The following is a 27141-nucleotide window of genomic DNA, read 5'->3' on the forward strand; positions in this document are numbered from 1 at the left end:
AATCCCCTTGAATTGTTAAAAAAATGTAAATTCTTCTGAAACGTGAGAATATTTTTGTTTTGCTACTCTGCAAACTTTCCAGCTTATATATTAAGTCACAAATTAATTGTAAAGTATGGAATCACACATGCATTTTTATTTATATATATATATATATATATATATATATATATATTTTTTTTTTTTTTTTTTTTTTTTTTTTTTTTACTATTGTATTTTGTATAACAAAGCAGTTAGGCTAACACAATTTCAGCCATTATGAAACACATTTTTAAGTAATGTAAAGTATTAGACTGCATTTAAGGAATTGTATTCCATTCATGTATTTAAATGTGAATCTGAAAGCTCACAATAGTCAGATGAGCATTTACAGCGAGGAGTGGAGGTCAGACATCGAGGCTGTTTGTTATTTGACACGAATTCACTAATTATTTGAATTGGTTTGAATGACTTTGCATTGGAAATGTATACCAAAATGAGTGGATGGTGCTCTTTTAAGCTGCTCAAAGACCGACTGTGCAGCCTGTGTAATCTAGGTCAGCGAAAGATTAAATATGAGATGCCATTTCTCCCAGAATTATTCAGATATTTAACTTTCCCCTATTCTGCATTGAGAGGGGTTGACGTAAACAATGATTTGAGTTGGAGCCGTATTCTTGAAGATCGTGTTGTGGAGTGCTCTGTGCTCCGCCATGGCTATTGTTAAGATGCCTGATTTGCATTAGCAAAGGGGGCCCATCCCCCCTACTCCACATTCCCAGGTCAAAGGTCGGGGGGCTCAGATGTATACCTAGCTAATTCCAAACCCCAGGGCCAAACAACAATAGAGGCTAAAAGCTTCTCAATTTGCAGCTAGTTCAGATGTGTTCTGAGAGGCCGTCGAGAGCGGCATGTGGGAATAAAATGATGTTTTCAATCTCTCTTCCTCCTCCTGCCTCACATATCTTAAATTCCGATCTGTTTGGGTTTTTAGCTTTGTTTTCTGGATGATTAGTTTTCTTCTTTTGTATTTAAACTTTATTTTAAGATTTATTATATTTATTCATTTCCTTAGTTGAATTTTAATACTTAGCCCGAAGCCTCAGGAGTAATTTCTTTGTTCATCCTGAAAGAGATTTGCTACATTTCACTAATCTGCTGAAGGCATTGATGAATTATGATAAATGTCTTGGCTTTTTGTTCTCTCTCTTTTGCACTCACCTCTGCCTGAACTATTCATCTTTGTATAATTAAGATAGCTGTCGTCTTATGTCAAACTCTTGAAAGACGTTTATGTCAGAATTTTAATTAGACCAGTAAACAGCAGTTCATACATGCGTTTTTGTCATTACGTAAGGGTCTGGATATCTAAACTTTCAATTTATTTATTTGATGGAAATAAAATGTTGTTGTGCCTTTTTTTCCCCATTCATAAACACAGTCAAGTAGTGACATTATTTTTCCTCACTATAACAACCGCCCTGTCAACACCTTTAGGAACAATGTTAATTAAGATTTGGATTCTTGTCTTAGCATCCATTTAAAATTAGCACTTTTCTTGGGGAGCAAATGAGGCATTACAAAGCTTTATAATTTCAGTAAATGCTGTTATAATTTTAATGATTTTGTCACCATTAGTATACTTGTAATTCTGCTGCATATAAACTGTTTTTTTTTTTTTTTTTTTTTAAATAACATTTTGTAATTTAGAGCATAAGCAAATGATTTTTAAGCAAAACAAAAACAGTGACATTTGGATCTGTAGGTTGCAGATGAAAACCAATAGCATTGAGTATTCAATACAAATACAATCTTTTCCACCCACTTAAAAAAAATTCCCAGGGTGCTTATTCAAAACCTTCATTTCAAGTGTGTGTGATTTTCCCATTCTACGAAAATGACATTTAAAATAGTATATGCAGGAAAATTGTAAATGGTGTAGAGGAAGCGGAAGCTCATTTTCATTTTCATTGAAAAACTTGAGCCTGAGGGCCTCTGGAATTGTCACTGCCACTTGCACTGAGAAGTAGCATAAACCGTTATCATGTTCAGAATAATTGTCAATTCTGTCTGAGACAATGGCTGGAAGATGACAGGAAGTGGCTAAAAAAAGAAAGATGTTTGTATATCGCTCCAGTGGGGAATGTGTAAATATTCTTTACGAATGGTTCAGGATCACTGCATATTTTTACAGCCGCACTTTTAAGGACAGAAACGGAGAGGTTGGAGGTGTTTTGTTGGAGCGCAAGGTGTAAATTTGTTCACGCTCCCGTTTCTCGGGCGCAAATAGAGCTGTGTGGTGTGCGGCAGTAGACCGGGGTGTAAATTAAGCTGCTGTAGACTCTGGTCAGGCCTGCAATGTGAAACCTTACCCATCTACAGGAAAACCTTTTCTTTACATGAAGATCTTCATGGACAGCACAAGTGACTATCCTTGCGGGGTTTGAATGTATGCAAATGATTGACTTTCATTGTTTCACCCTTTTGAGTTTCTCATCTTCTGCCTCTTTGTTTCAGAAATGGCAGTGTAGGCTAAAGTCCTTCCCAAGCTGTACTGGCTTTAAAGCATTTGCGGAACCATCTTCATTAATGTTTTTGTTTGTGTTGTTTCATCACAGAAACATAAAGAAAGAGATCGCCACAAACCAAAGCACAAAAAAGCTTTGGAACTGTCACCTTCCTTGGTGCCAGCACTGATGGTGACCTCTGAGAGGGTGAGTTAGACTATGATATATTTATTTATAATTTCTATTAATTTAATCGTATTTTTACTATTATTTTTTAATATATTTAATTTCTTTTTACTTTTTTGTCATTACATTATTTTACAAAAAGCACTCTAAGCATTTTTGTCCATGTGTGCCTTTCCCTTTTTGGCCACAGAGCTACAACAGCAGCAGTGGTGGAAGTGTCTCCTCAATCTCCTCTGCTCAGAAGCGATTGGATGACAGCGGAGGTCGTTTCACCAATGCCAACTTCCAGGAAGTTCCGTCTCACTCCAGTTCCAGCTCCAAGGATGGCAGCCTCTCTGATGGCAAGAGCTCAGATGGCAAAAGCAAGAAGTCCAGCAGTCACAGCACCAGCTCGAACTCTGGCTCCAGGGGCCGCAAGTCCGCGCCGGGAAAACCCCACGGCCCTGTGGTCACCACGGCGACGTCATCCACAGCTCCCTCCTCAACCAGTCCATTTCAGCAAGGTGAGACTTCCAAACATGCCAACTTCGTTCACTTTCACTTCAGAAATGAATTAGCATGTTCCCAAATTGAGCTGCCAGATTCAAGTCTCGTGTCGACTTCCTGTGTGTGACATTTGATTGAGAGTGTTGTGACAGGGCTGGATAAAATCCAGAAGCCGTAAGCTTGGCGTGTGTGTGTGATAAGGCTGTTGTCTGATTGGCTGCTGCTGCAATGTGGAGCGGCGAGTCTTTCCGAGCCGCTTGTGCCGTGGGTGGCGTCTCCTGTGTGTGTGTGTGTTTATGTGTGTTATGAGGGAGGTTTGGGAGCAGGAGGAGAAGCATGTTCCCTTCCTTTCTGCTATCAAGCCGTGATGGAGGGATTGAAGCAGAGGTCACGTCTGGAAAATTCAGACTAATCATTAATGTGTCAAAGTACGGCAGGGGCCTCCTTGCTGGAGTTACAGGCAAACTTCAAGGAACCCTGGAAGAAGAAACAACACAGTGTTTTCTCAGCAGAGCGCAATGAGATCAAAAGATGTTTGGTGATTAACTATGGAGTCTAATCTTCTGCCTGGGAGTATGTCATATTGTCTGGGCTCTTGTGACAACACCCGACACAGACCCAGGGTCGGTGAGCCACTCGACTGTTCTGTTATGCTGCCCTGATGTAATATTCCAAGTATATGAGAGATTGTAATATCAGCGATCTTTTATTAAATAGAGCCCTTTGTGTTTGACAATAGCAGGGAACTATAGTAATATGGAAAGCTTTTTATAATGCAGAATATTTGAGTCTTGTTTTTGATATGAGAGAGGCAGATAAAATCAAATATTCTTTCAGACAGGGTTTAGGTTGATCGCTGGGTCACTTGCTTAAATTTAGCTCTTTTTTTTATTTCTTTTTATTGCATTTTAACAATACACGTGTACAAATAAATTTCCAAGAAACAGAGAAAACACACACAAAATAATAATAAAAAAGGGCTTCTCAGTATTTTACATTAATATACAATATCACCTTTTTTTTAAGTCTTCTATCAACACATTTCCAACTTGACCACATTTTAAAAACAATTTGAAAGGTCCCCAAACTCCATCAAAAATTTTGTATTTATGTCTTAATATACAGGTTATCTTTTCCTTTAACATATTTGTTAACATTTCTTTCAGCCGTGTCCTATATTTGGTGCATATATACTTTTCCATTTTAAAGAAATAAACGGTTTCACTTGAAGAATACTTTTTTAACTTGATCTCCTTAAGATATAAATGAAATAAAAAAGATTAAAGGTGACAGTGGTACGTTAACATCAAGAATCTTTTCTATCATTTCTTTCACATCTTTCTAAAAATTCCTTCTAACTTCTTCACACTCCCATATACGGTGATATAGCGTTCCTTTAAAGTCACCGCATCTTAAGCAAGTGTCTGGGATATTTTCATTATATTTATGCAATACAACTGGAGTTATGTAAATCCTCATCAACCACTTATATTGTAGCAGTTTCCGTTGTGTGTTCAGTGTTAGTGATTGCACTTTCTCGCATGCTTCCATCCAATCCTCCATCTGAATATCCTCCTTAAAATCCAATCTTCAAGCTTCCAATTTATAGTTCGAAGAGTCCTTTGATCCTGGCAGCAGCATATTATATAATGAAGAAATTAAACCTTTATTAAAACAATTTTGTCATCACTTCTTTTTCCAAAATAGACAATGATGGCATATTGAGGGAATTATTTTGTGATTTGAGGATAAAATTTCTTATTTGTTGTAAATACTTAAATAAATTTTCTCAAATGACATAAGAGTATTGTTAACATATATATCTGCTATCTTTCGAATGCCCTTGTCAGCCCAAATCTTGAAACCTGCATCTAATCTGCCTGGTTTAAATTTTTTGTTGCCCCAAATGGGACTAAAACAAGATAAAGGGTAGAAGGCACCTGAATATTTTTTCACATCAAACCATATGGCAGTCTTATTTATAACTATAGGATTGGATTTTTTTTTAAAGATCTTTCAATTCTGATGAATATAAACACGAATTTAAAGGCGGGCCAGAATTGATATTTAAAATATTTTTTTTCAAAATATTTTTTTTAACCAATTAAAGATATGGGTAAGGACATCCATCTTTCTATAGAGCTACTAACACTTTCAAGAAGTGGATCATAATTTACTAGCACAACATCTCCTAGTTTTGGTACAATTTTTATACCAAAGTATGTAAAATGGTCAACTATATTGAAGGTTGCAACACAATTGCTAAGTTGCTGTCTGTCAATCTCATTTAGATCTAGAATAGAACTTTTAGAATTGTTAATTTTGTATCAAGAATTTTTTCCATATGTACTGATAAGATCGAATAAAGCAGGTATAGATGTATCAAGAAGATGCTTTAGGAAAAGAATGACATCATCAGCAAATAATGCAATTTTATGTTCTATCTGTCAAATCTTAATGCTTTTTAATTCCATGTTTTTTTTACTGCTATTGCAAAAGGCTCGATGGAGATGGCAAAAAGAAGAGGAGAAGCTTGTCTACACTCTCTTGATACACTAAATGGTTTTGTAACAATATTATTTGTCAACACTTCTGCTGTAGAACTATTATAAAGTAATCTAACCCACCTACAGTACCTTTCACCAAAACCAAATCTGACCAATAAATCAAACAAATAAGACCATTCAACCCAATCAAAGGCCTTTTCAGTGTCCAGTGATAGTAGAACAGTATCTCGTTCACCACTCTGTTCATAAAGAACATTTAGGATTCTTCGAACATTGTGATGCAGGCAAAAGATCTTTTTTTGCTTGTCTTCAGAGAGAAATGGCAGGAAATTTATTGCAGTGTTTAATCTAGGATCCAGCGATAAGATATAGCAGAACTTCCTGGATGTGTTTTGGAAAGAATACAGAATGCTGCTAGTTATCTATTGGCTTTGGCAGCTGTTTGTGTGACATTGCTTTATCTTCGAGACGTGTTAACTGGCATGCAAGCTCTGCGTGTTTTAATGTTAGCGGGAGGCTCAAGGGATAGACCGTGTAGTAAAATTGGGAAGTAAAGCCTCAGCAGCCTTCTGCCACAGCTGTAAAAACATGCATGTCGGAGTTGTTTCTCTGGCTTTGGTTAAAGGACGAGTCCTTGCCTGAGGGGAGGGCCTGAATGAACACCTAGATCTGGGTCACCCTTCTTGCCTGCCTACATAGCCTGCCTGATTGTTTGGCTTCCTGCAAGTTTGACTGGCCCACCTAGGAGTGGAAGATGATGGCATTGCTTGATTTCAGGTTCTGTAGATTATTTTCTGGTTTTGTCGAGATTTTAGCCAGCCTTTTTGTTTTGTTTTTTCGTAGAATAATTTTAAATTGTATTCATTGTCAATGATAAATAAGAGGGTCCTTGATAAGGAAAGGAGAATCTTTTTTTAAAATCTAATTGAAAACGTGCTGAGTTCTTAAAAATGTTTGTATGTATGTTTCTGGAAATGAAAATTCTGTAGCATTTTCAGCTGAAGTATATGTTTAATTTCATGCTGTGTAACGGAGTAAAATTTTTCCTTACACCTTACATGTAATAGTACATATCTTAAATGTTATTTTCAAGTCAAGTCATTGTATTTTTGAATAAATTAACAGATCAGGACAAAAAAAAGGCCTTCAATCAGTACTGGTAAATTTTAGATAACTGATATAGTTATTCACATGATAATTGAAATTGGTACATGACACAGCCATTCAAATATTTATGGTCAGATTTTTTTAGGAAATTAGTGCTGTCAAATGATTAATCGTGATTAATCACATCCAAAATAAAAGTTTTTGTTTGCATAATATAGGTGTGTTGTGTATATTTATTATGTATATAAAATTACACATACAGCATATTTATATTCATATAATTTATATCATATATAAATAATTTAATATATAAACGTAACACATTTTTCTTAAATATATACATGCTTGTGTCTTTATATATACATAAATATACACAGTACACAGCACATTATGTAAACAAAAACTTTTATTTTGGATCTGATTAATCGTGATTGACAGCATTAAAATTAATACTAATATTCAGCAAGGATTCATCAAATTGACTAAGGGACATTTTTAATGTTCTAAAAGTTCTAATTCAAATGAAATCTGATCTTTAGAACTTTCTAGTTATTAAAGAACTGTTTTCATCATTTATGATAATAAGAAATGTTTCCCTGACACCAAATTATCATATTGAAATGATTTCTGAATGATCATGTAAAACTTAAGACTGGAGTAATGGCTGGAAAGCTTTGCCATTACAGGAATATGTCACATTTCAGATATATTAAAAAACTGAACATATTTTTGATGATAGTGTGTAATAACGCAGAAGTTTTAAACTATTTTGCACTAAAATTGATTGGTTTATGTGCTACAGTGTTACAAGCACTTAGTAAAGATGGTTGTAGTGCTGTTGTCCAGTTAAGCACTCCAGCTGTGCTGTGCTTGTGCGTATTTACAAAATTGTGGCGGCAAAAGGTCTTTTTTTATGACCACATGCCACCTCTCTGGTGGTTTATGCTGTCTCTTTGTTGATGTGGTTGTGATATTAAGGTGCGCTTTCATCTTTATGTCTTCCTTTTTCTCTTGCAGGTCTTTTATTAGGCAGCAGCAGCAGTAAATCAGCCACTAGTGGGTCTGTGGTTCAGCCCACATCTGATTTCCTCAGCTTCTCTGATCCCAGCCTAAGGGCTGGCGACTCATACACGCCTCCATCCTTTAGCCGTTGCCACGTGAAGAGTGGTGCAGAAAGCACAGCTTCTGAAGGCATGGTGGCTCTCAACACCTTCGGCATGATGTCCCTCCCCCAAAGCTCAAGCTCAAACAAGCATTACGAAAACTGTCACCCGGCCGGAGAGCTGGGAGGCCTGGCCTCAGCAAGCTACAAACGACCCCAGCCCTCCTCGTCCTCTTCCTCTGCAACGTCCTCTTCATCTACTGGCGAGGATGGCGTGAAGAAGAAGAAGAGAGGGAACTGGAGGAACCGGTATGGACCGTGCTTCACTACCCAGGACAGTAAAACCACTGATACGGGAGAGCACGGGTCCACAATGCCCTCATCCACTTCCCCCTCGCCATCCTCCATGAGCACTATGGCCTGCCGCGGGAGTGCAGTCAGCAGTACTGGAGGTGTGGGAGCAGTGGGTGCTGGTAGCAGCAGTCTGGGGATTCAGAAGTCCCCATCCCTCCTCAGGAATGGAAGCTTACAGGGTATGACTGTCAGCTCCCCACCTGCTGGACCAGGTGAGCAGACATTTGTTTTGCTATGGTCTATTGTCTTAAAGTCAACATGAAATTAAAATTGACCCATTTTTTTGTGAATTTTGTGATGCACATAAAATAAAATTCTCACTAATAACAATATATATTTTCTTGTTATAGACAATAACAACAGGGCATAAGAATTACTTAGTGCTGCATGATTAATCATTTTAATTGTGATCACAATTTTATGCTTCTCACTATTTAGCATAGTCATCTACGATATTGGCTTGTTGGTTATTTATCCTGAAACTTTTTTTTTATTTTATATTTTTGTTATCTTGCATTGATAACGAGCCGCAACAGGATTTGTTTGCTGTTGCCAGATGTAACGAGTTGAAAAACCCAGTCAGAATTTTTTGCTTGGATGGATACATTTTCTTCCTAGTGTTTTTGTAGAGCTTTTGTGAAAGTGCAATGATGCACTTTATCAAAACAACTGTGATAAATCATTTCGCTCAAAAACAAAATCACGAATGTTAATCAGGTTCGGCGAAAAGTAGTCTTCAATGCTAAATATGAATTTAGGCATGTACTATTTACTAATAAAACGAACCAGTTTGGTACTGCTGTGTTGTGCATCCCTAATATGCATTATTCCAAAGAAAACATGTTTTTATCCTTGCTTTCAAGTGACTTTCAGCTGACGTCACCAACATTTCTTGTTTTTTTTAACCATCTGCCATATTGAGACCACTTTAGCTGATCCAGTCAAGTTCATTTTATTCTGAAATGCATCATAGTACAGATGTAAAACGGGTTATAAACATTATTACTTGTTGACTTTGAGGTCCTTTGTTGCCCATGTTGTTGTTGTTTTTTTCTATCTTCCACATCCTCATTTTTATTCCTTTCAAATTACATATGACGTCTACCATGACTTATTTTTTTTTTCTTTTTAATATGTTACATACTCATAAATCTAAAAGTTCTCTTCTAATATTTCCCAGCTTTTTCTTTTTTCATGGACACTTATTCATAATTGTGCATGGAAGCCTATAAACATAGGCTATTATAAATTGGCTGAGTTAATTATTTTTCAGGAATTACACATGGAGGGTCTTTTCAATATCGCATTCAATTCATGTATTTCATCTTAATCTTTCCCTGAATCGCAATTTGTTCCATCTCTGTTTATTTAAAAAAAAAAAGGAATCCATTTGAGGTCCGCTTTTCTCGAAGAGAAGCCTGGGAACCAGCATGATGTTGTTTTGGTCTGTGCTGAAGCTCATTAGGGTAAAAGTGGATGGAGGTGCTCTCTAAAGTGCTTCCTCATTCCTACCTGATTGAGAGCTTAGAGTGGCCTGCTGAATCTCCATAGAGATGCACATTAACCTGTTGAGCCTGAGGGAACTAGAGGAGGGAAGGAGCCTGTAACAGGCAATTAGTTCAAATTTTTTATTTGTTCCTCCCTGACGTTGTCTTCTCTCGGGATCTAGAGAGAGCCGGCTTGAGATAGTGTGTAGAAATGCCCTGACCCCTACTGGCCTTCCCGCTCACTGAGCTGGAGCCAGAACACCTAAATACATGGTCACACCATTCTCTCTCACTCATTTGCAGGCAGTTCCTCTCTCTCTCACCTGCTAAATCTCGCCATTGACATAAATGCTCCATGTACGCATGCCAACTATAATGTTAAAGGGACCTTATCTGTGGTGCTTCCCTGTTACTTGGCAACCATCTGGCTGTTTTGAGTTCCTTTTCTTTTGATCAGAACTTGAAAACTCTGGTGTATGTTTTTCTCTCACTATCGCCCTGTCCATTCTCTCAAGGCCATATGAGTTTTTTGTGTTTGTTTGGGACTCGTTTTCCCACCCGTCCCTGCCCTCACCTGTTCCTGGCCTTTGGCTGGACTGTAAATATTTAGCCATGGCTAATGCAGGGCTACAGCAGAATGCTTCACCTCATCTATCTGTCTCACCCTCCCTTGACGCCTCGATGGCTGGTTTATCAGGGGGAGCAGAGGGAGGCTATTATTAAATGCAAACATCCATGTCAGCCCGGCCGGGTGTAGGACTTTATAGGGTGTTATTTGGAGAGAGGAGGAAACAATTCTTATTGGTTTCCATCTGAAATTGGAAAGAAAAGCTTGGTGAGACAGATGTAACTGTAAAGGCTGGAATGCTCCTGTACAACGTTTAAATCCTAAACAGATTCGAAAACACTAGGGTTGCACAAGAAAACTGGGCATTATACACTAAATGACTGTCGATCACACACTACCAGACTTTGAAGTTATTCCAAACACAACAAACTCACGTAGAAACATGTGCCTTGTTGCTAGGAGATGCATGACAAATGTTTCTGTGAAATGTCAACTCCGACTGCCCAATATCTGCAGGCTGGTTCTGACTTTCAGCATCTAGTGTTATTTTGGAGCTGCCTTTTTGTTTGTTTTTGAATGTAAACATACTCTAGCGTTCTAAAAATGTGGGACTCAAGTTATAATAAGTTCAACAATTTAAAATGCATGTCTAAAGACCTTGCATTTTCCTTTTCATTGTCCTGCGTCTTGCGTTTTTAAATGCAAAAACATGTTACAGTGTATCTGTATGATTTCCTTTCCATTTTTGAACACAAGTTGATATTTAAGAATTTTGAACCATTTTCTTTATCCACACAGTGAAAGTCAACATTTGGACCACATTGACTTTCATTATATGGACACAAAACATTGAGACATTTTTCAGAATAGCTTTTTTGTTTCACAGACGAAAGTCGCACAGGTTTGGAACAACCCAACACAAATAATTGAGGATTTCAGATCTAGGAACGTTTGGAGAAACTAAATTATCTCTACTTCAGAGCAGGGTCTAAAACAGTTCTATAGGAACTATCAGTGACATAAGTGTACGCTGATTGGCAAAACACATACAAAACACCAGCTACCTGGCATTTTTAAAAACAATGTAAAAATATTTTCTCCACAAACATGGGAAACAGCGATAAATGCATTAACCTGTTGTCTGCATTATGTTCTTTAATGATAACAGTGCAAGTTGTCATAGGAGATTTTAGTCAGATTTTCATGCTTATTCAGTCACCTAAATTGTGTTTACATTCCATCTCCGTTATCACGAAACCCATGACACACTACAAAAACAGCTCCAATCATGGTGCCCTCCAATCACTGGTTATTGACGTTCATATATGTGAATAAAAACGTCGCTGTCGGCTGCTTCAGAGTTCCTGCTACCAGGAAAAATTGAAAGTGGAGAAATTAGCTCTCTATAACTGAGTTCATAGAACTACGCGGTGTGAAAGCCCCTAATGACAGAATTGTCATTTTTGGGTGAACTATCCCTTTAAGCCTAGATTTATTACTCTGGATGAAACTATGCAGCCGTCCTGTTCTTTCGACTAAACATTTATGAGCAAAGCATGCGTTTGCTGCATTAACTGCAGCCATGTGCTGTAACTTATCTTCACTTTCGGTCGGCATGCATTAGAAACGTCAAGCCCGTCTGTTGGCTTGTGATAGAACATATCTTGAAGCTAGTACCCCAACACAAAACACTTCAAGACATCGATCACTGCTCAAGATATCACATTTAAATTAAAAACACCTGCAACGTCAAAGGCCTAAATATGTTCTGCCGGCGTGCAACAATACCTCGAATCAGTCCCTTCTTTCTTCTCTCCGTCCGTAAGGAAAGTGCCGAGGATCCTTATCAGGTTCTGAGCCTCGTCATTAACCTCCCTCTGAACTCATGGATTTTCTGCTGAGAGAGGAGACAGGGGTTTGACTTGAAATGCTGGCTAATCTAATTTGAAATTTCCCCTCTCTTCCCCTGATTTGATAAGGGGGGTTTCAGGAGGAGATGTTAAGTCCTGATCGATCGGGCCCGTTCGATCAGCACCAGATAACAGGATCTTTGTCCTTGCTTTGTTTGGTCGCTCATGTCTAGTAACCTCTAATCAAATGCTCCGTTGGTTGACCTTTTCTGAAATGTTAATTATTAACCAGATTACCAGATCAACATGATGATTTAAAGATTAATCTAATCATTAATGAGCCAAGTTAGCTGTTGGTATTCCCAAATCGCCCAAAGGTAAATGGAATACCGTGACACAGCGATGTCTTAAGCTTTCCTTTCTCTATTACATATTACCTATGTGGAGTTTGGAGCTTGGTACTGTAAATGCTTCACGTGGTACTTCTCCTCCCAACAATGTTTCCTTGTTTCACCAGTGAATGTAGACTGCCGCGAGCCATTCATTCCTTTGTGTGGCAAGGGGGCCTCTCTCGTTCCTGCAACGGGTCAGCCTGGGCCATCAGCTGGGTTTATTTGAGATGGTGGCAGGGGAGGAGGGAGAGAGAAAAGGGGAAAAAATCAATAAAACAACAGCAACAACAAACAGCATGCATGTCTTGAACCGGCACATAAATATGAATGGGCCGCACTCCTCCCCAGCCCCGCCTGAAAAGCCCTCAGTCATTTTTACAGAAGAAATAGTGAGTCGTCAGATTCAGGGAACTGTTTTCTGGGTCACCGGGAGGCTGATGCAGAGTGCATGTTGAGAGGACTCCGAAATGCTTTGTGCTCGCTCTCGAAGTCTGCTGTGATGAGGGCCTGGTCAGACAGGCCATTCAAAGTCCACAAAGTTCATCTCAGGGGCAGCGGCAGAGATAGATGGATAACCAGTCAAGGTATATTGGAGGACAGAGGTTGCCCTTACAGCTATTAAAACGTTGCTTTTACCACGAGATTACAGGTCATAACCTGTGTTGATTTGTTTCACATCCCCCAGTTGCTATGCCAGATCTCCTGCTGATAAACAAGACAATGTTATTTTTTGACTCGGTGGGAATCAAAGTCTGTTTGGCCAAGTGATTATCATTGAAAGTGTGCTGTTTTACTTTAATCATTTGCTGTAATTGCTGTCTTTTGCAGGTTCGTACTCCAGCAGTAGCGATGTAGCCTGCCCATTACCCAGTGCTGTGTTTGGAGGGTCTCTGTCTGGATCCAACTCCGAGTTACCTGCTCATCAGTCAGTGGTCACTTCCATGTCCACTCTCACATCTTTGCCCCCGACTGTGCCGTTCAACAGCACCTCATCCACACATGTGAGTGTTTACCTTATTATGTATTCATGCTCAGTGCTCACTCTTTATGTGATTGTTTGATTAATTCAACACCCATTTGGTTTGGTTTTGTGGAAATGGGCAAATGAATGCCTCCAGGCTAAATTAAATCTGTGTATGAGGTTTTTTTTTTTTTTTTTGAATAAAATTTAAAAAACTGTTTAAATTAAGAGATTCGTTCCTTTTTTAAAGAAGTTGATAATCTTGTTCATCAAGGTTGCATTAAATTGGTCAAAAGTGACACTTGTTTCAAATAAATGCTATTCATTTTAATATTCTGTTCATCAAAATTATTGATTAATTAAATTATTCGAAATTAATAATATTTCAAAATATTACTGTTTTTATTAAATATATGCAGTCTTGGTGAGCATTTAAAAATCTTACCAACACCAAACATTTGAACAGAAGTGTATATCTGCAAAAAGTCCATACCTAGATTTTATTTTAAAAAGCAACATACATCTGCGAAGAAAGATTGTACTGATAATCGCACAGAGCTTTCAGTTCACACGTATCCTTTATACATAATCTCTCACAAAATTAACCAATTAAATAGAATTATACTCATCATCTTTGTACTGTGTGCTAATTTGCTCCAGTTTTATCAAGATAAATGCTGTTTGAGCATGTTCATGCCACAAATAGTAATTAACTCCTAAAAGGCTCAGATGTAAACGTTGGGTGCAGCTATTTATGTATTAAGTAACTCGTATTTTTCTTTGTGACAGGATTTTTTTCTTCTCTACAGAACAAATGAATTTGGTTCAAGTTTGCCAGGGTTTGTGCTAATGCAATATTTATATAATTGCAGCAGTATGTTAACAGTATGAAGGAGGCCGTGTGCGGGCCACAATGGTACATAACATGTCAGTGTGAGAAGTAAAGTTCGTCACTTCAGACCTCATTTTTCAGCTCTTGAAAGACAGTGTTTTGAGTCATTTAGGGTATTTATGACTTGGCTGCTTAAGTATATGGTCTTAACGGATGAACGTCAGGGTGTTTCGATTGTGTTTGCATTAGCTAGTCAGAGCAGTATGTGTGGTCAAATAAACAGAATGAGACTGTGAGAAAAGTGCCATAATTGGCTTTAAATTGGCTATATTATTATTGCTTTGAGTCAGTAATTTTATACATGTATAGGAGTTTGAAGTTGGTAAAAAAAAAATAGTAAAATGTTTTTGAAAGAGTCGCTTATGCTCACCAAGGCTGCATTAATTGAATGAAAAATACAGTAAAAGTAGCTATTCTGAAATCATTCTAATATGCTGATTTGGTGCTCAAGAAATATTTAAAGATCAGCATTCACTGGAAATATTAAATAAATGCACAGTGTTACAAAAAATAGTGAATAAATACCTTCATGAATCAATGACTTTAGAATCCCTACTGCATGTGTTCAGATGACAATAATAAAGTCAAGTCATTCTTACAGGCTCCCAGTGCAGCTCCAAATGGGCCCTTTGGAAGCGCACTAGAGACTGAGCACCGTCTCTGCCGCTCTCCTGAGCATCTTTGTCTTGACTTGCGCTGCTGTAGCAACCGGTCGTTTCCAGGCAACAGGGCTTTGTTTGTGCAGATCTGCCCTCTCTGCAGGCAGGGTGGCCTTACATTAGGAGATGAAGTAGACCCACTGATGGCCTTAATGCTGCAGGGCTCCCAGCAGTCCAGCCCCTCCTTATGCACGCTTGCAAATATATATCCCCCATTAGTCCTAAGCTTTATGGCATGGGAGATTTAAAACAATGAGCTTTTTTCTTTACTAGGTTGTAGTTAGCAGATCAGTAAACAGGTGAGGTTTTTAAAACTATGTCTGGGGTCAGGAATAGAATAAATTTTTATTAGATGTATAACATGGTGTTTTATCAAATATAATCTGTGCAAACAATCATACTTTATTCCGTCAGCATGACTGTCCCTGAGGTGTTTGCAATTTTTTTCTCTCCCTTTTTGTGGATTGAAGAATGGTTGGATGAAAAAATTCAGTGGTTGCAAGCAGGGCAGCAGTGACCTTCGACCCCAGTGCACACCCCCTAGGCCCACCTCTGTCCCACTCTTCGTTAACCTCCACAATGGTGCTGAGAGCCCTAAGCCTCAAACAATCCGGCTGTCCCTCTTTTCCCTGTGCGGGCGCATTGAGCCCGGCTCACTGACGGGATGAGGGCTGACAGGCTGGACAGAGAGCTGTGTAGTGGGATGAGGGGTTCTCTTCACACTGGTCATGCTCCCTCCTCTCTCCACACGGCCTGAAAGAGGAGTCTGAGGAATGGGGAGGGCCTGCGGGGCCATGAGGGGCCAGGGGAATGTAGGATATCTTTTTTTTTTTTTTCTTTCTTTTTTTGTAGTAAAAAAAAAACTAAAGACTTAAGAAAAATATTAGCCATTCCATTAATATTAATTATTTTTATTTTTATTATATAATTAATAATATATATTTTTATTATTATAAAACAGTTTTTTTTTTTTAATAGTTAAGGCAGTTCAAATTCAATGTCATGTTTAGGATTAAAGTTCCTTTTGCTCCAGTGTCTTAGGACCATAAATAATTTTTTATATCCTTTAGTTGTTAGCAGAAGATCCATAAAGGGAAGCATGTTTTCAAGGTTGGTTTAAATGTTGGCATGGTATGGTTGTCTGTTCACTGGTCACCTGTAGATGTGATTTCCAGTATGTTTTAGTCCAGTATGGTCAGAAATATTTAAGTTAGACATAAAGACATACTTCTGTAGGAACAGAGCAAGAAATCCAATGCATTGTATTTTCAGCTATAGCGTTATTTCCTGTTTGGATCAGATAAGGCCTTGATGTAGATAAAGCGAGCAAAAGAAAAGGAAAGAATTTATTGATTTCATTAAAATAACCAGTGAGTGAAAGGACCGAATATTTAGGATATGTTGTATGAAGTCCATGTCTTTATGCATTTTTTTTTTTTTTTCAAAAGGACCAAGGTTATATTTATTTGATGGAAAATAAACATTTATATTGTGAAATATTATTACAATTTAAATGAACTGTTTTTAATTTTTTATTTTAATATATTTTAAAATGTATTTTTTCTTGTGATGGCAAAGTTGAATTTTCAGCAGCATTTACTCCAGGTTTTAGTGTCACATGATCCTTCAGAAATCATGTAATATGCTAATTTGGTGTTCAAGAGACATTTACTATTACTACCAACTTTGAACAGTGCTTAAGCTATTTGAAAGATGTGAAAGTTTTTCAGGATTTTTTTGTTGTTGTTGTTGTTCAAAAGAACAGCATTTATTTGAAATAGAAATCTTTTCTAATAAATAAATAAGCACTATTACTTTTGATCAATATACTGCATCCTTGCTGAATAAATGGTAGTTCCCTGCTATTTACAACATTGTTCCACTGCGAAAGTGTTATTTAAGTGCAAATCATGTGAACCTTTCTGTGGTTTACACCATGCACCAAGTTTGTTGTTGCACATATGCTGCTACTTCAGAAGCAACACCGCAACCAATCCCAACCATTATTAGGGAAATGGCTTAATTGGATTAAATAATTAGCTGCAGAAGCACATGGTCTGTATGTTGTTCAGGGCTGTGGATCTGCTGTTGCAGGCACAGCCAATTCTCCTGGCTCACAGGAAATACAGCTGACATGGTGTTTTATCATCCAGCTCTTTGGCCCAACACTCCCGCACACATTCATACACACACACACGCAGAGACGCATACTTGTGCTCCATCAGCATTTGGATTTTGACAGTGTTCTATTGTCTAACTCTCTTTCTTATGTGTTTCTTCCTTAGTCAAACTCTCTACCGGGATCCTTTAACCTGGCGCCATCCCATATGTTCGGAAACAGGCTGAATCCGAATTCCGCAATGGCTGCACTGATCGCCCAGTCCGAGGGCTCCCCGGCAGGTGAGACTCACAGACGAGGAACCACGCTGATCTTTAGCCGGTACCTCCCACTGGCGCAGGATTACCTTCTCAAATCCTTTCCTCCTGCTTCCTGCGCTCTCTTCTCCCATTTCTCCTCATCCTCCCATTCTTTCTCCACTCCCCTGTGCATATGGAATGTGTGGTCAGCTGTATCCCCCCTCCTAACCTCCTCAGGTCGCAGAGAGAGGGAGAGGCAGAGAACAAAACTCCCCGGGACAGAAAGCTGAAAGTGTGCATACCTGTTAAATGAAGCATGCTACCACTCAAACATTTCATTAATCTGCACAATGACCGCAGTGATGACACAGAGGGGATTGCCCTGGGTTTAGGAGGCAGGCTTACCTTACACTCAGCCTCTCCCTCCTTCTTCCCTCCATCCCGGACCACTCAACACTTTCCCCAGACCCTGCCTAAACCCTGGGGGTCTCGGTCATGAGCGAATGGGCTTGCAGGACCCTGTCATGGGGGTTGGGGTGGGGAGCAGTTGAAAGCAAGAGAGAGAGAGGAAAAAAGGGGAACACAGCCTTTGAGGAATAATGGATCAGTCATGCCCTCCTCCTCAAACAGAGGTCAGGGGGTCATTTGACTAACAATAGGAGGAAGAACACCCGTTCTTAAAGAGACCACCGCTTGAGACTGGAAAGCTTGCATGCTCTTAGCATAAGCCCAGCTCTTGTCTGGCATTAGTTTACAGCGCAGCGTGTATAAAGAAGGGGATATATATTAACCATTAATAGTTTAATGATTTGGCTTGTATGTTGACATTTTGAGAGATATTCATTCCGAAGTTTAGTAAGATTTAAAAAAAAAAAAAGAATTGAATACTTTTATTCAGCAAGAATGCATTAAATTGATCAAAAGTGACAGTAAAGGCAATTTTAAATAATTAAAAATATATATATTTCAAAGAAAAGCTATTCTTTTGAGCTTTTTATTCATCAAAGAATCTTGAAAAAAAAAATGTTCAGTTTCCACAAAAATATCAATAAGCACAACTGTTTTCAACATTGGAAAATAATCTAAAATGTTTTTTAATATCAAATCAGCATATTACAATGATTTCTGAAAGATCATGTGACACTGAACACTGGAGTAATGGCTGCAGAAAATTCAGCTTTGCCATTGCAGAAATAAATTACATTTAAAAATATATTCAAATATGTTTTAGATTTTCAATTTTAATGATAATACTTTATAATATTACTGTTTTACTGTATTTGTATTTTTGATCAAATAAATGCAGCCTTGGAGAGCATAAGAGACTTCTTTGAATGGTTGTCTGTGTATACACACACAGACGTACATATAACTTTATAGTTGCAATATAAAAAAAAATTATTCTAAATGTAAATCAATTATATCTTATACATTGCATTTTTTTATAATGTATAATATAAATTAGTGGAAATAATACATACATTATTGTTTTTAGTGCATTTTTAAATAAATATTTGATTAAAATGTAGCAAATTTTTTACACCTCATCTAATTTGCTGTCATTTAATAAAAGTCAGGTATATATCAGCCACTGGCCACCCTGTTGTCTAGATATTGGCATTTGTCAATTAAAAAAACCCTGGTCACCTGTTGCTCCTCATAGGTTTCCACTGTGTCGTTCAGTCCCTGTTCATTCTGTCTTTTTTTTATTTTGTAAAGTGATACCCGATGCTTTCGGGTCCAGTCTGCACTGCAGCCCCGGGGCTGATCCAGGGGCAGACAAGGGGTCAGCACCATAATAAGTCAGACCAGACCTTGGCCGGCTCGTCCTGATGTGCCCACACCCCCACTGGAGCCAGCCTGCGCTCGAGGTGGTAGTGGGCTGGAAAGTGTTAAAAAGAACAAGAAGGGGGTGAAAAAGAAAGGGGGAAGGAAGCAGGGAGGAAGAGAAAATGGGATTGGCTAACTGTGACTAGAGGGGGGTGGGGAGAAAAAAAAAAGAGAGAGAGAAAGGAGGGAGGGGGTTGTGCTTGGCGAGGCGCATATGTGATTCATTACTTTCACTGCAGAAAATGAAAAGCAGTGTCTGGCGTGGGGCCTGCAGGCAGGGTGATGGGAGCCTCCATGGGGAAGAAAGAGCTGGAGGGAGGGGGAGAGAGAGAGAGAGGTGACTCAGTGACACACTCAGTGGTGTCAGTGTGCAAGCTGAGCCGCCAGAGAGACCACTCTGCCGCCCCTAGATGGATTTCTGTGAGGAAGATCTGATGGCTACCAGGCTCACTTTGGATCGAGCTGCCCGTCCCTGCATTTCCCAGGCTCCTCTAATGCTCACATCTTCATGCAGGCTCCTTATCGACTGCTCTCTGTTTACCTTTCAGATCAGGAGCTTGGAGACGGAGCTCTCGGCTTCTCCAGAAGAGGAAACTCACCAAAGACAAACCTCTCCCCTCGGTAAGTCCTATTTACATTCCAGAGCTAGACTTCCCCTCCTCCAGGCTCTGAGATTTCACTCGCCCTCCCTCCCTCCCCCACAGAACACACTCATTCACTCACTCCGTTTCCTCCCTTGCGCGCTCGTTTTCCGAACAGCAGGCATTTTGAGCACTCAGCTGTTGTCCATATCGCAGTTACAAACCGGCTTCAGAGTTCGCCGTGGTTGACAGTGTCTTCGAACGCAGACAGAAACATTGCATTTGTTTTCTGTAACCTGAGATGTGGCCTTTTTTGCGCTGTGATTAAGGATATAAAATGGATTTATATGGAAGCATATATATATACTGCACAAAAATTCCTCCGGGATATTTGAAGTTTGGTTGAAAAGGTATGTTGATTTGATTTGTGATCGTTTTGTTTTTTAAGAAGTGGGTTTATTTTGTGTACTTTCATTGCTGCTTTAGTATATTTAATGTATGGATATTAATATTAATATAAAACACTCTTTTTTTTTTTCAAATGCTGTATATGACTTTTTAGATCAGTTTTGTCTTTTTTTGAGTCAAAATGTGAGTGAGAAATGCATTTAGCACAATATCGCTATAAACTCAAGCTTGTCAGTATGTGTGTTTGCATGGCAGCATTTTCAATGCTGAAGATACAAGAAACCGTTCACACTAAACAGGTTTTTGCATTCCAAAATGTTGCTTTTTGGTTGTTTTTCTATGTAAACGTGCTAGACGGATGTGTTCGTCTGCTGATCTCAAATTCTGCATCTTTTGCAGCGTCTCGCACATGACAGCGTTTTAAAACCAGGTTACTTAATTTAAAAATGTCAACTCTTTAAAAAAAAAATTCCTTTTTTAAATCCCATTGCCATCCGACTCACGTTTTTAAGTGGAAAAAACACATTCTTTGTGAAGGGGCCTTAAAAGTGTGCCAAATGTCCATGAATCTCATTCAGAAGAGCTCTGCACCATCGTTAGATTAAATGTGAATATCTGTATGTGCTGTTTCTGTGATCCTCATCGGAGCAGCCATGCAGGGTGATATGGCTTCACAGTCCTGTGCTGGAGATTTATTGCCTTGTGGAGCAGATCTCAGCCCAGCCGTAATTACCCCAGAGATAGATTCACGCTCGCCCGAGAGCCCTGATGTAGAGCCCAGGGTTGGATGCATTCATAATAACACAGATCGCTGTCTGTCCAAACAAGAGCGTACTGAGATTTATGGTGTCAGAGAGGCAGGCCCAGGCTCTCTCACTTGGAAGAGCTGTGGACTCTGTTTGCTTCTGAAGGCAGGATGCCAGACCAGGAGTTCAACTGTGTTGTATTTATAAGCGAAAGCTGATTATTTATGAATTAAATTGAACTAATGTGAACAGATCTGACACATTTCCAATTTAAATTCATGACAATGAATTTTGATGAGTTTGTGTGTATATACATCTCACTTGTTTTGTATAAATGACTTTAGGTCTCCGTTAAGTGGGCTTCATATCCGGTATGACTCGTCAGGACCGTTGGTTCCAGGGCTCGGATCTGGTTCGGATACGTTGCCCCCAGTGGCCACCAGCATCGACCAGCTGCTGGACCGGCAATGGAACGAAGGACAGCAGTTCCTCCTACAACAGGGCTCACAAGGAGATGGTGAGAGGCTTGCTTACACACACATAATGATGCGTGTTGCATTCGTATACAGTATTAAACCACAACTCCAGCACAGAGCTGTTTGGTTGTGTGTTGTGTGGTTGTTATTGTGCTGGTCTTGCTGGGGATGTTGTTGAGCCATAGGATCCTGTCAGTTCTAATGTTGGCTGATGCTACTGTAGTTTCTGAACGTAAGCCTGCACTAGTGTTCATTTTGGCACCTATGGTTTTTAATTAGTCCTGTCAGATGTCTTTGTTAGCTTTTATAATATGTAGTCAACCTTAAATTGCTTTTTGTTAGTCCAGTTTTAGTTGACAAAGTCTGGGCATTTGAGTCAATCAGAACTGGAACATTTTATTCACGTTCGGTTATGAGGCACAATAATGGTGAAATTGATAATCGTGATTATTTTGCTCAATTTTAATCACTGTTATTAATAATTATTGTTGTCATTTGAGAAAATTGCATTTCACAGGAAAGGAAGAAGTTGTTTGTGCCATCCAATAGATGGATTGTATTTAAAAAAAAAAAAAAAAAAAAGGTTGTTTATTAAACTACATTCAAATATTTTTTTCAAAAACATTGCATGTTGATATAGTTATTAATATCACTTTCACTTTTTTTTTTTTCACTTTTATTTTTTTGATGAAGCTGTCTTCTCATCACCATGTTGTCTTAGTCATAGAAAAAAGGTTGTAGACAAATGTTTTTGTCATGGTTTTACGAATGGTGAATTAGACAAAAATAATACCTTTAATCATATGGCTTGATGAGAGGGCAAGTGCTTCTGTTTTTTTTTTTTTTTTTTTTTTTTTTTTTTTTTTTTTTTTTAAGTGACATGAGATTTAGGATTTTCACCTGATAAAATGAGCCAAAAAAATCAGTGAACTTGCATTAAACGAAAAATCAGAGGCAAATTTAGAGACCAGAATCTCAGAGAGACTTTTGAAGTTGACACTTTCTACCTGGGGCAGTAAATAACCAAGCAGAAACCTTAACAACCATGGCAACATGCTAAAACCCACTCAGAACAACTTGGTAACCATAATAGCAATGTCCTGGAAACCCACTTAATACACCCTAGCATCATTGTGATGATTTTTAATTTGCATGTAAAATCAATTAATTCCTGTAAGAACAATTTCATAGTCTAGCTGAGAGGGTTTACAGATTTGCTAAAGAATGTTGTAGAGATATCAAAAGGCATTTTTAATTAATTTCTCATTAGTACGCTAAAAGCCTTTATTAATTATGGTCATTGGAAACTGGCTACATTTAAATTCAGTCTAATTTGTCTATTTTAATCTCAGGGTGCATAGTGATAAACCTGGGTCTGTTGCTTTCACGGAAAATATTTTATTTAAAGTAAAAATAATAACATCATATAAACCTTATTTTACAGCATGTCAATCAAATAATATGCGGGTTTGAAGCCTGTAATTACATCCATCCCCTTAATGTGGGTAATTTATGCATTGGTTAATACCGCAGTAATTATGAGCCTCATTACCTGTATTTTGTCTGTGTGTAACTTGTGTAGTTTACGATCGGCTAAGTAGAGGTAGTAGCAAATCTTTCAGTAGCAGCAGGTTGGTTTGCAGTGTCACAATTGTGTGAATGAGCAGCAGCTGTTTCTGTTATGATAGAGGCTCTTCTGGCGACGGGGGAAGTCTGACAAACACAGAGCAGGAAGCGGTAGGACGGTTGTGTTTCTGTTCACCACTGATATGAGACCAGTTGTGCGGTTTTGCTGACACTGCATCTGGTTTGCATTTGGCTCGGGGTTGCTGGCCCCCGATCAGTGCTGTGTGATCCTCTGAGAGCGGAAGTCTGTCGTTGTAGTTTTTTCTGGAGGTCTTGAACCACATGTGTGCCAGTGTAGTTTTCGGGCTTGTGGTATTGGGTTCGCTGCTTCATCTCTGTGGTTTTTAACCACTGCTATTTTGCTGTCAAATCTTGATGCGTATGTTTTGTGTGTGTGTGTGCGCTTTTATGTCCAGTTCTGGGAATGCTGAAGTCCCTGCACCAGCTGCAGGTAGAAAACCGGCGTCTGGAGGAACAAATCCGAACTCTCACCATGAAGAAGGAACGACTGCAGCTCTTGAGCGCTCAGCTCTCTGTGCCTTTCACCCCCGCGAGCACCACGGCCACCACTGCCTCCTCTCCTCTGTACCCCAGCAACACTCACGCAGGTTAGACACACACACTACCTTCTGCCTCTCGTCTACTCGTACAGTTTTCACACACTCCATCTGGACCGTCACAGTCTAATCCCACCCCAAACACCCCCCACCCCCACCCCGATCCACATATTCACACATACACGCACACGAGCCCACCTCTCACCCCCCGTCAGACCCCCTTCCTCCCCCTCTGTTCTGCTCACGGAGCCTCCTCTCCCAGCTCAACTCTAGCTAATCTGGTCTCCGCATTCATGTCAAGTTGCAAAATCTCTCTCTCCTCCAGACATGCTGCACAGCAAGAGCATTCAGCTAGGCAGCAGTGTTTTAACAGAGTCCTCTCAACCCTTGCCCACTCAGGTAACTTCCTCTACCCCTGCTCTGCAGATGCCATCTGCTGGGACTGAGCACCTCTTTAGTTGAGTCAAGTGTTATATTATGTATATCTGTACATAGTTGAGTGTGTGGCAGTGATGTGATGGTGATGGTGTAGTACGTAATTGCATCGTAATGACAGATTAAAGGGATAATTGGTGGCTGTGTGATGTTTAAATTACTTGCAGCATAAATCTGATTGGAATGATGCTATATCTATTTGGTTGGACAGGTACAGGAGGCGCCTCTCTCACGTTGACCTCTCTTTTCTCTCTTTCTCTCACGCTCTTGTGCTTTCTCTATTCTTTCTCTTTCTTTCAGCATCCCCTGTCTGGTGGCCATAGTAGCGGAAGTAGCACGTCCTCTCTCTCCACCCCTCCGTCTGCGGCCCACAGTCCCCCCCAGCAGCAGGTGAACGGAGTTGGCATGGCCGGGGTGGCAGTCCAGCCTGGTAATGCCAACTCGACCCTCCCTGCCATAGCAGGGGTGACGGGTCTGATGGGCGCTCTGCAGGGGAACCACCTGGCCATGAGTGGCATCGTGGGCACCCTAAACGGAGTCATCCAAACCTCCCCCAGCCTGCCCCAGAATAGCAGCCCCCTGCCCCATCCCTCAGCAGCTACCAGCGCATCCCTGCCCATGTCCAACAGTCTCAGTAACAGGTACGAACTGGAACTCGCCAACTTAGACTTTGCACTGAAAGTCCTTTTTGTTAAATAGTGCATTTGGTTACTTCGGGAGGCGCTGGTTGAGGATCCATATTTTAGGGTTATGATACCACACCCTGGATTAGTATTAAACTTGGGCGAGGGGGGAGATATGAAATATGTTGTTTCATATATGTTACAAAAAATAATAATAAAAATGTGATTGCGACTTTTTTCTCACAATTCGGACTTTTTTTCTCAGAAATGCGAGTTTATGTCTTGTGATTTTCTAACACGCATTTGTGAGTTGAGTCAGAATTGTGCGATATAAACTCTCAATTCTGAAAACAAATCAGTCTTTTGCCCCCTTTAGAATTGGACTTTATAATTGTTAGAAAAACTCTCAGAATTGCTAGAAAAAAAGTCAATTGCAAGATACAAACTCGTATTTTAAAGAAAAAAGTCAGAATTGTGAGTTATCTCACAGTTCTTGACTTTATTTCTCGTAATTGCGAGTTTATATCTTGCAATTCTGATTTTATAACTCTGGAAAAAAAGTCAATTGCGTGTTTGTATTACAGAATTTTAAGAAAAAGTCAGAATTGTGAGATGTGAACTCGCAATTACAATTTTTTTCAGTGGTGGAAACGGGCTTCCATATATAGCACATTTATTTGATCAGTGAAAACAGTATTGTTATTTTGAAATATTCTGAATGTTTATTATGAAAGAATATCATGAAAGTTTTCTATTTTAATATAAAATGCAATTTATTCCTGTGATGGTAAAGCATAATTTTCAGCAGCCATTACTCCAGTCATCAGTGTCACAGTTGTTTTTTTTTTTGTTTTTTTTTTTGTTTTTTATGCTGCTGTTTTAAATACTTTTTTTTAAATATATGAAAAATATATATTATTAAAGTGTATTGATATAATTCAATTTCTATTTTAATTCAACTTATTTAATTTATTATTTAAATTTTATTTTGGGGTGAATTGTGACTTGGACATGTTCATTAGATTCATCCATACTACTTGGCATTGTGCGCTGCATTCATATTTTCTTCATCTTTTCTGCTTCCTGAACTCTCTTTTCGCTTGCACTTTGGAATGCAGCAGCATGCCCACTGCAAAATCCAGGTGAGGATTGGCTTGCTTCTTTCTCACTTGCTCATTTTGTTTCTCTGCCTGTGTGCCTTGCACCTGTACGTCTGCCTCTGAAACAGGATTGTGTACTTACGATTGAACAGCGGATGTTTTCTAAGCAAGGTCAAGTTTTTAACAACCCTCCCTTTTTCAAAAACAAGACCATTAGTTATGCTAACAGTCTCTTTCCTTTAGTATACAGAGTGGTTTTATTTTATTTGTAATACTTTTGTGCGCCCATGGCCAAGAAGTTTTTGAAATGATGAAAATTTAGTTTGCTTATGAAGGTTTATGCATGTGTTTGCAGTGCGGCAAGGTTTTTCAATGATCAGCACAGACAGATCCTCCTCCATCAGCACCAACTTCAGCAGCTTTTCAGCTCCCAGCAGGCCACACCGGTAAGAAGAGCACCAACACTTCATTACACAGAGTTCGTTTGAGCATTCACAATTGTTCATGTGACTTAAAACACAAAGAGAGTCCACGCAGCAGCTTATTTTAGCCATGATCCTTGTTATTAGTCAAGATGATTCTGTCTGAATGATATATAATATAACATTCAGGGCCGAATAAATCTGAAATAATACATTTATCAACACCTCATCTTTTGGTGATTCAATGCCACAAAACTCTCATACGTCACAACACCTTCTTCCTCAGAATTATTTATTTCAGCATCCTGGCAGCTTGGAATTGCAATTTTGAGGAAATTCTTGCCACTGTTTTGTGCAATATGCGTCATACGGTCTGTGGGCAGTATGTGGGTGTGCCGTCTTTGTCTAGACATCTCATCATACTCTGTTTGTCTCTGTGTTTAGGAACAGCAGCAGGCTCTGCTCTATCAGTTAATGCAACAACAGCAGCAGCAGCAGCAGCAGAATGACATACAGCTGCAGCAGCTGCCAATCAACAGCCTCCTGCCCGCCACACAGCCAGCCATCACTACAAACCCCTTCCTCGCCATGCACAACGACAACAACACTCCTAAAACTGGAGTTAGTACTGCAGCTATCAAACAGACAAAAGTATTCACTTAAAATATTCATGGATTCATTTTGAAGTCTTTTTATTTTAAATGTGTATGTAATTAATATATGAATAAATTAATATGAATAAATAATTGTTGTAATATATATTATTTTTTTAGAATTTTATGATTATTATTGAAATAATTTCATATATATATGTGTGTGTGTGTGTGTGCGTGTGCGTGCATATATAGGCATGTATTTACAGTAATAATTATAAGAAAATAAAATTAAACCATATTTATAATTTTATATAATATTAATATAGTAATTATATAATGTATAACT

The 27141-nt window shown here is 38.9% G+C and overlaps 1 protein-coding gene across 7 annotated transcripts in view; it reads left to right on the top strand.

The window, feature by feature from the left end:
- mllt10 (MLLT10 histone lysine methyltransferase DOT1L cofactor) overlaps nt 1-26877 on the top strand; it is a 50260-nt gene extending 23383 nt beyond the window's left edge. For 4 of the 7 annotated variants that reach the window (XM_042751940.1, XM_042751943.1, XM_042751944.1 and 1 more), the window contains 13 exons: nt 2598-2693; nt 2863-3175; nt 7790-8440; nt 13354-13526; nt 17323-17437; nt 19774-19846; nt 21305-21477; nt 23479-23670; nt 23945-24018; nt 24355-24695; nt 25796-25819; nt 26133-26223; nt 26644-26877. In XM_042751940.1, coding sequence (XP_042607874.1) covers nt 2598-2693; nt 2863-3175; nt 7790-8440; nt 13354-13526; nt 17323-17437; nt 19774-19846; nt 21305-21477; nt 23479-23670; nt 23945-24018; nt 24355-24695; nt 25796-25819; nt 26133-26223; nt 26644-26862 — 2535 coding nt within the window. In that variant the 3' untranslated portion in view covers nt 26863-26877. Of the gene's footprint in view, nt 1-2597; nt 2694-2862; nt 3176-7789; nt 8441-13353; nt 13527-17322; nt 17438-19773; nt 19847-21304; nt 21478-23478; nt 23671-23944; nt 24077-24354; nt 24696-25795; nt 25820-26132; nt 26224-26643 lie in introns of those variants that run through there. The other 3 variants (XM_042751941.1, XM_042751942.1, XM_042751946.1) reach the window with 3 other exon arrangements.
- The last annotated feature ends 264 nt before the right edge of the window (nt 26878-27141 follow it).

This window comes from Cyprinus carpio, chromosome B24 (assembly GCF_018340385.1).
Source record: "Cyprinus carpio isolate SPL01 chromosome B24, ASM1834038v1, whole genome shotgun sequence".
NCBI lineage: Eukaryota > Metazoa > Chordata > Actinopteri > Cypriniformes > Cyprinidae > Cyprinus > Cyprinus carpio.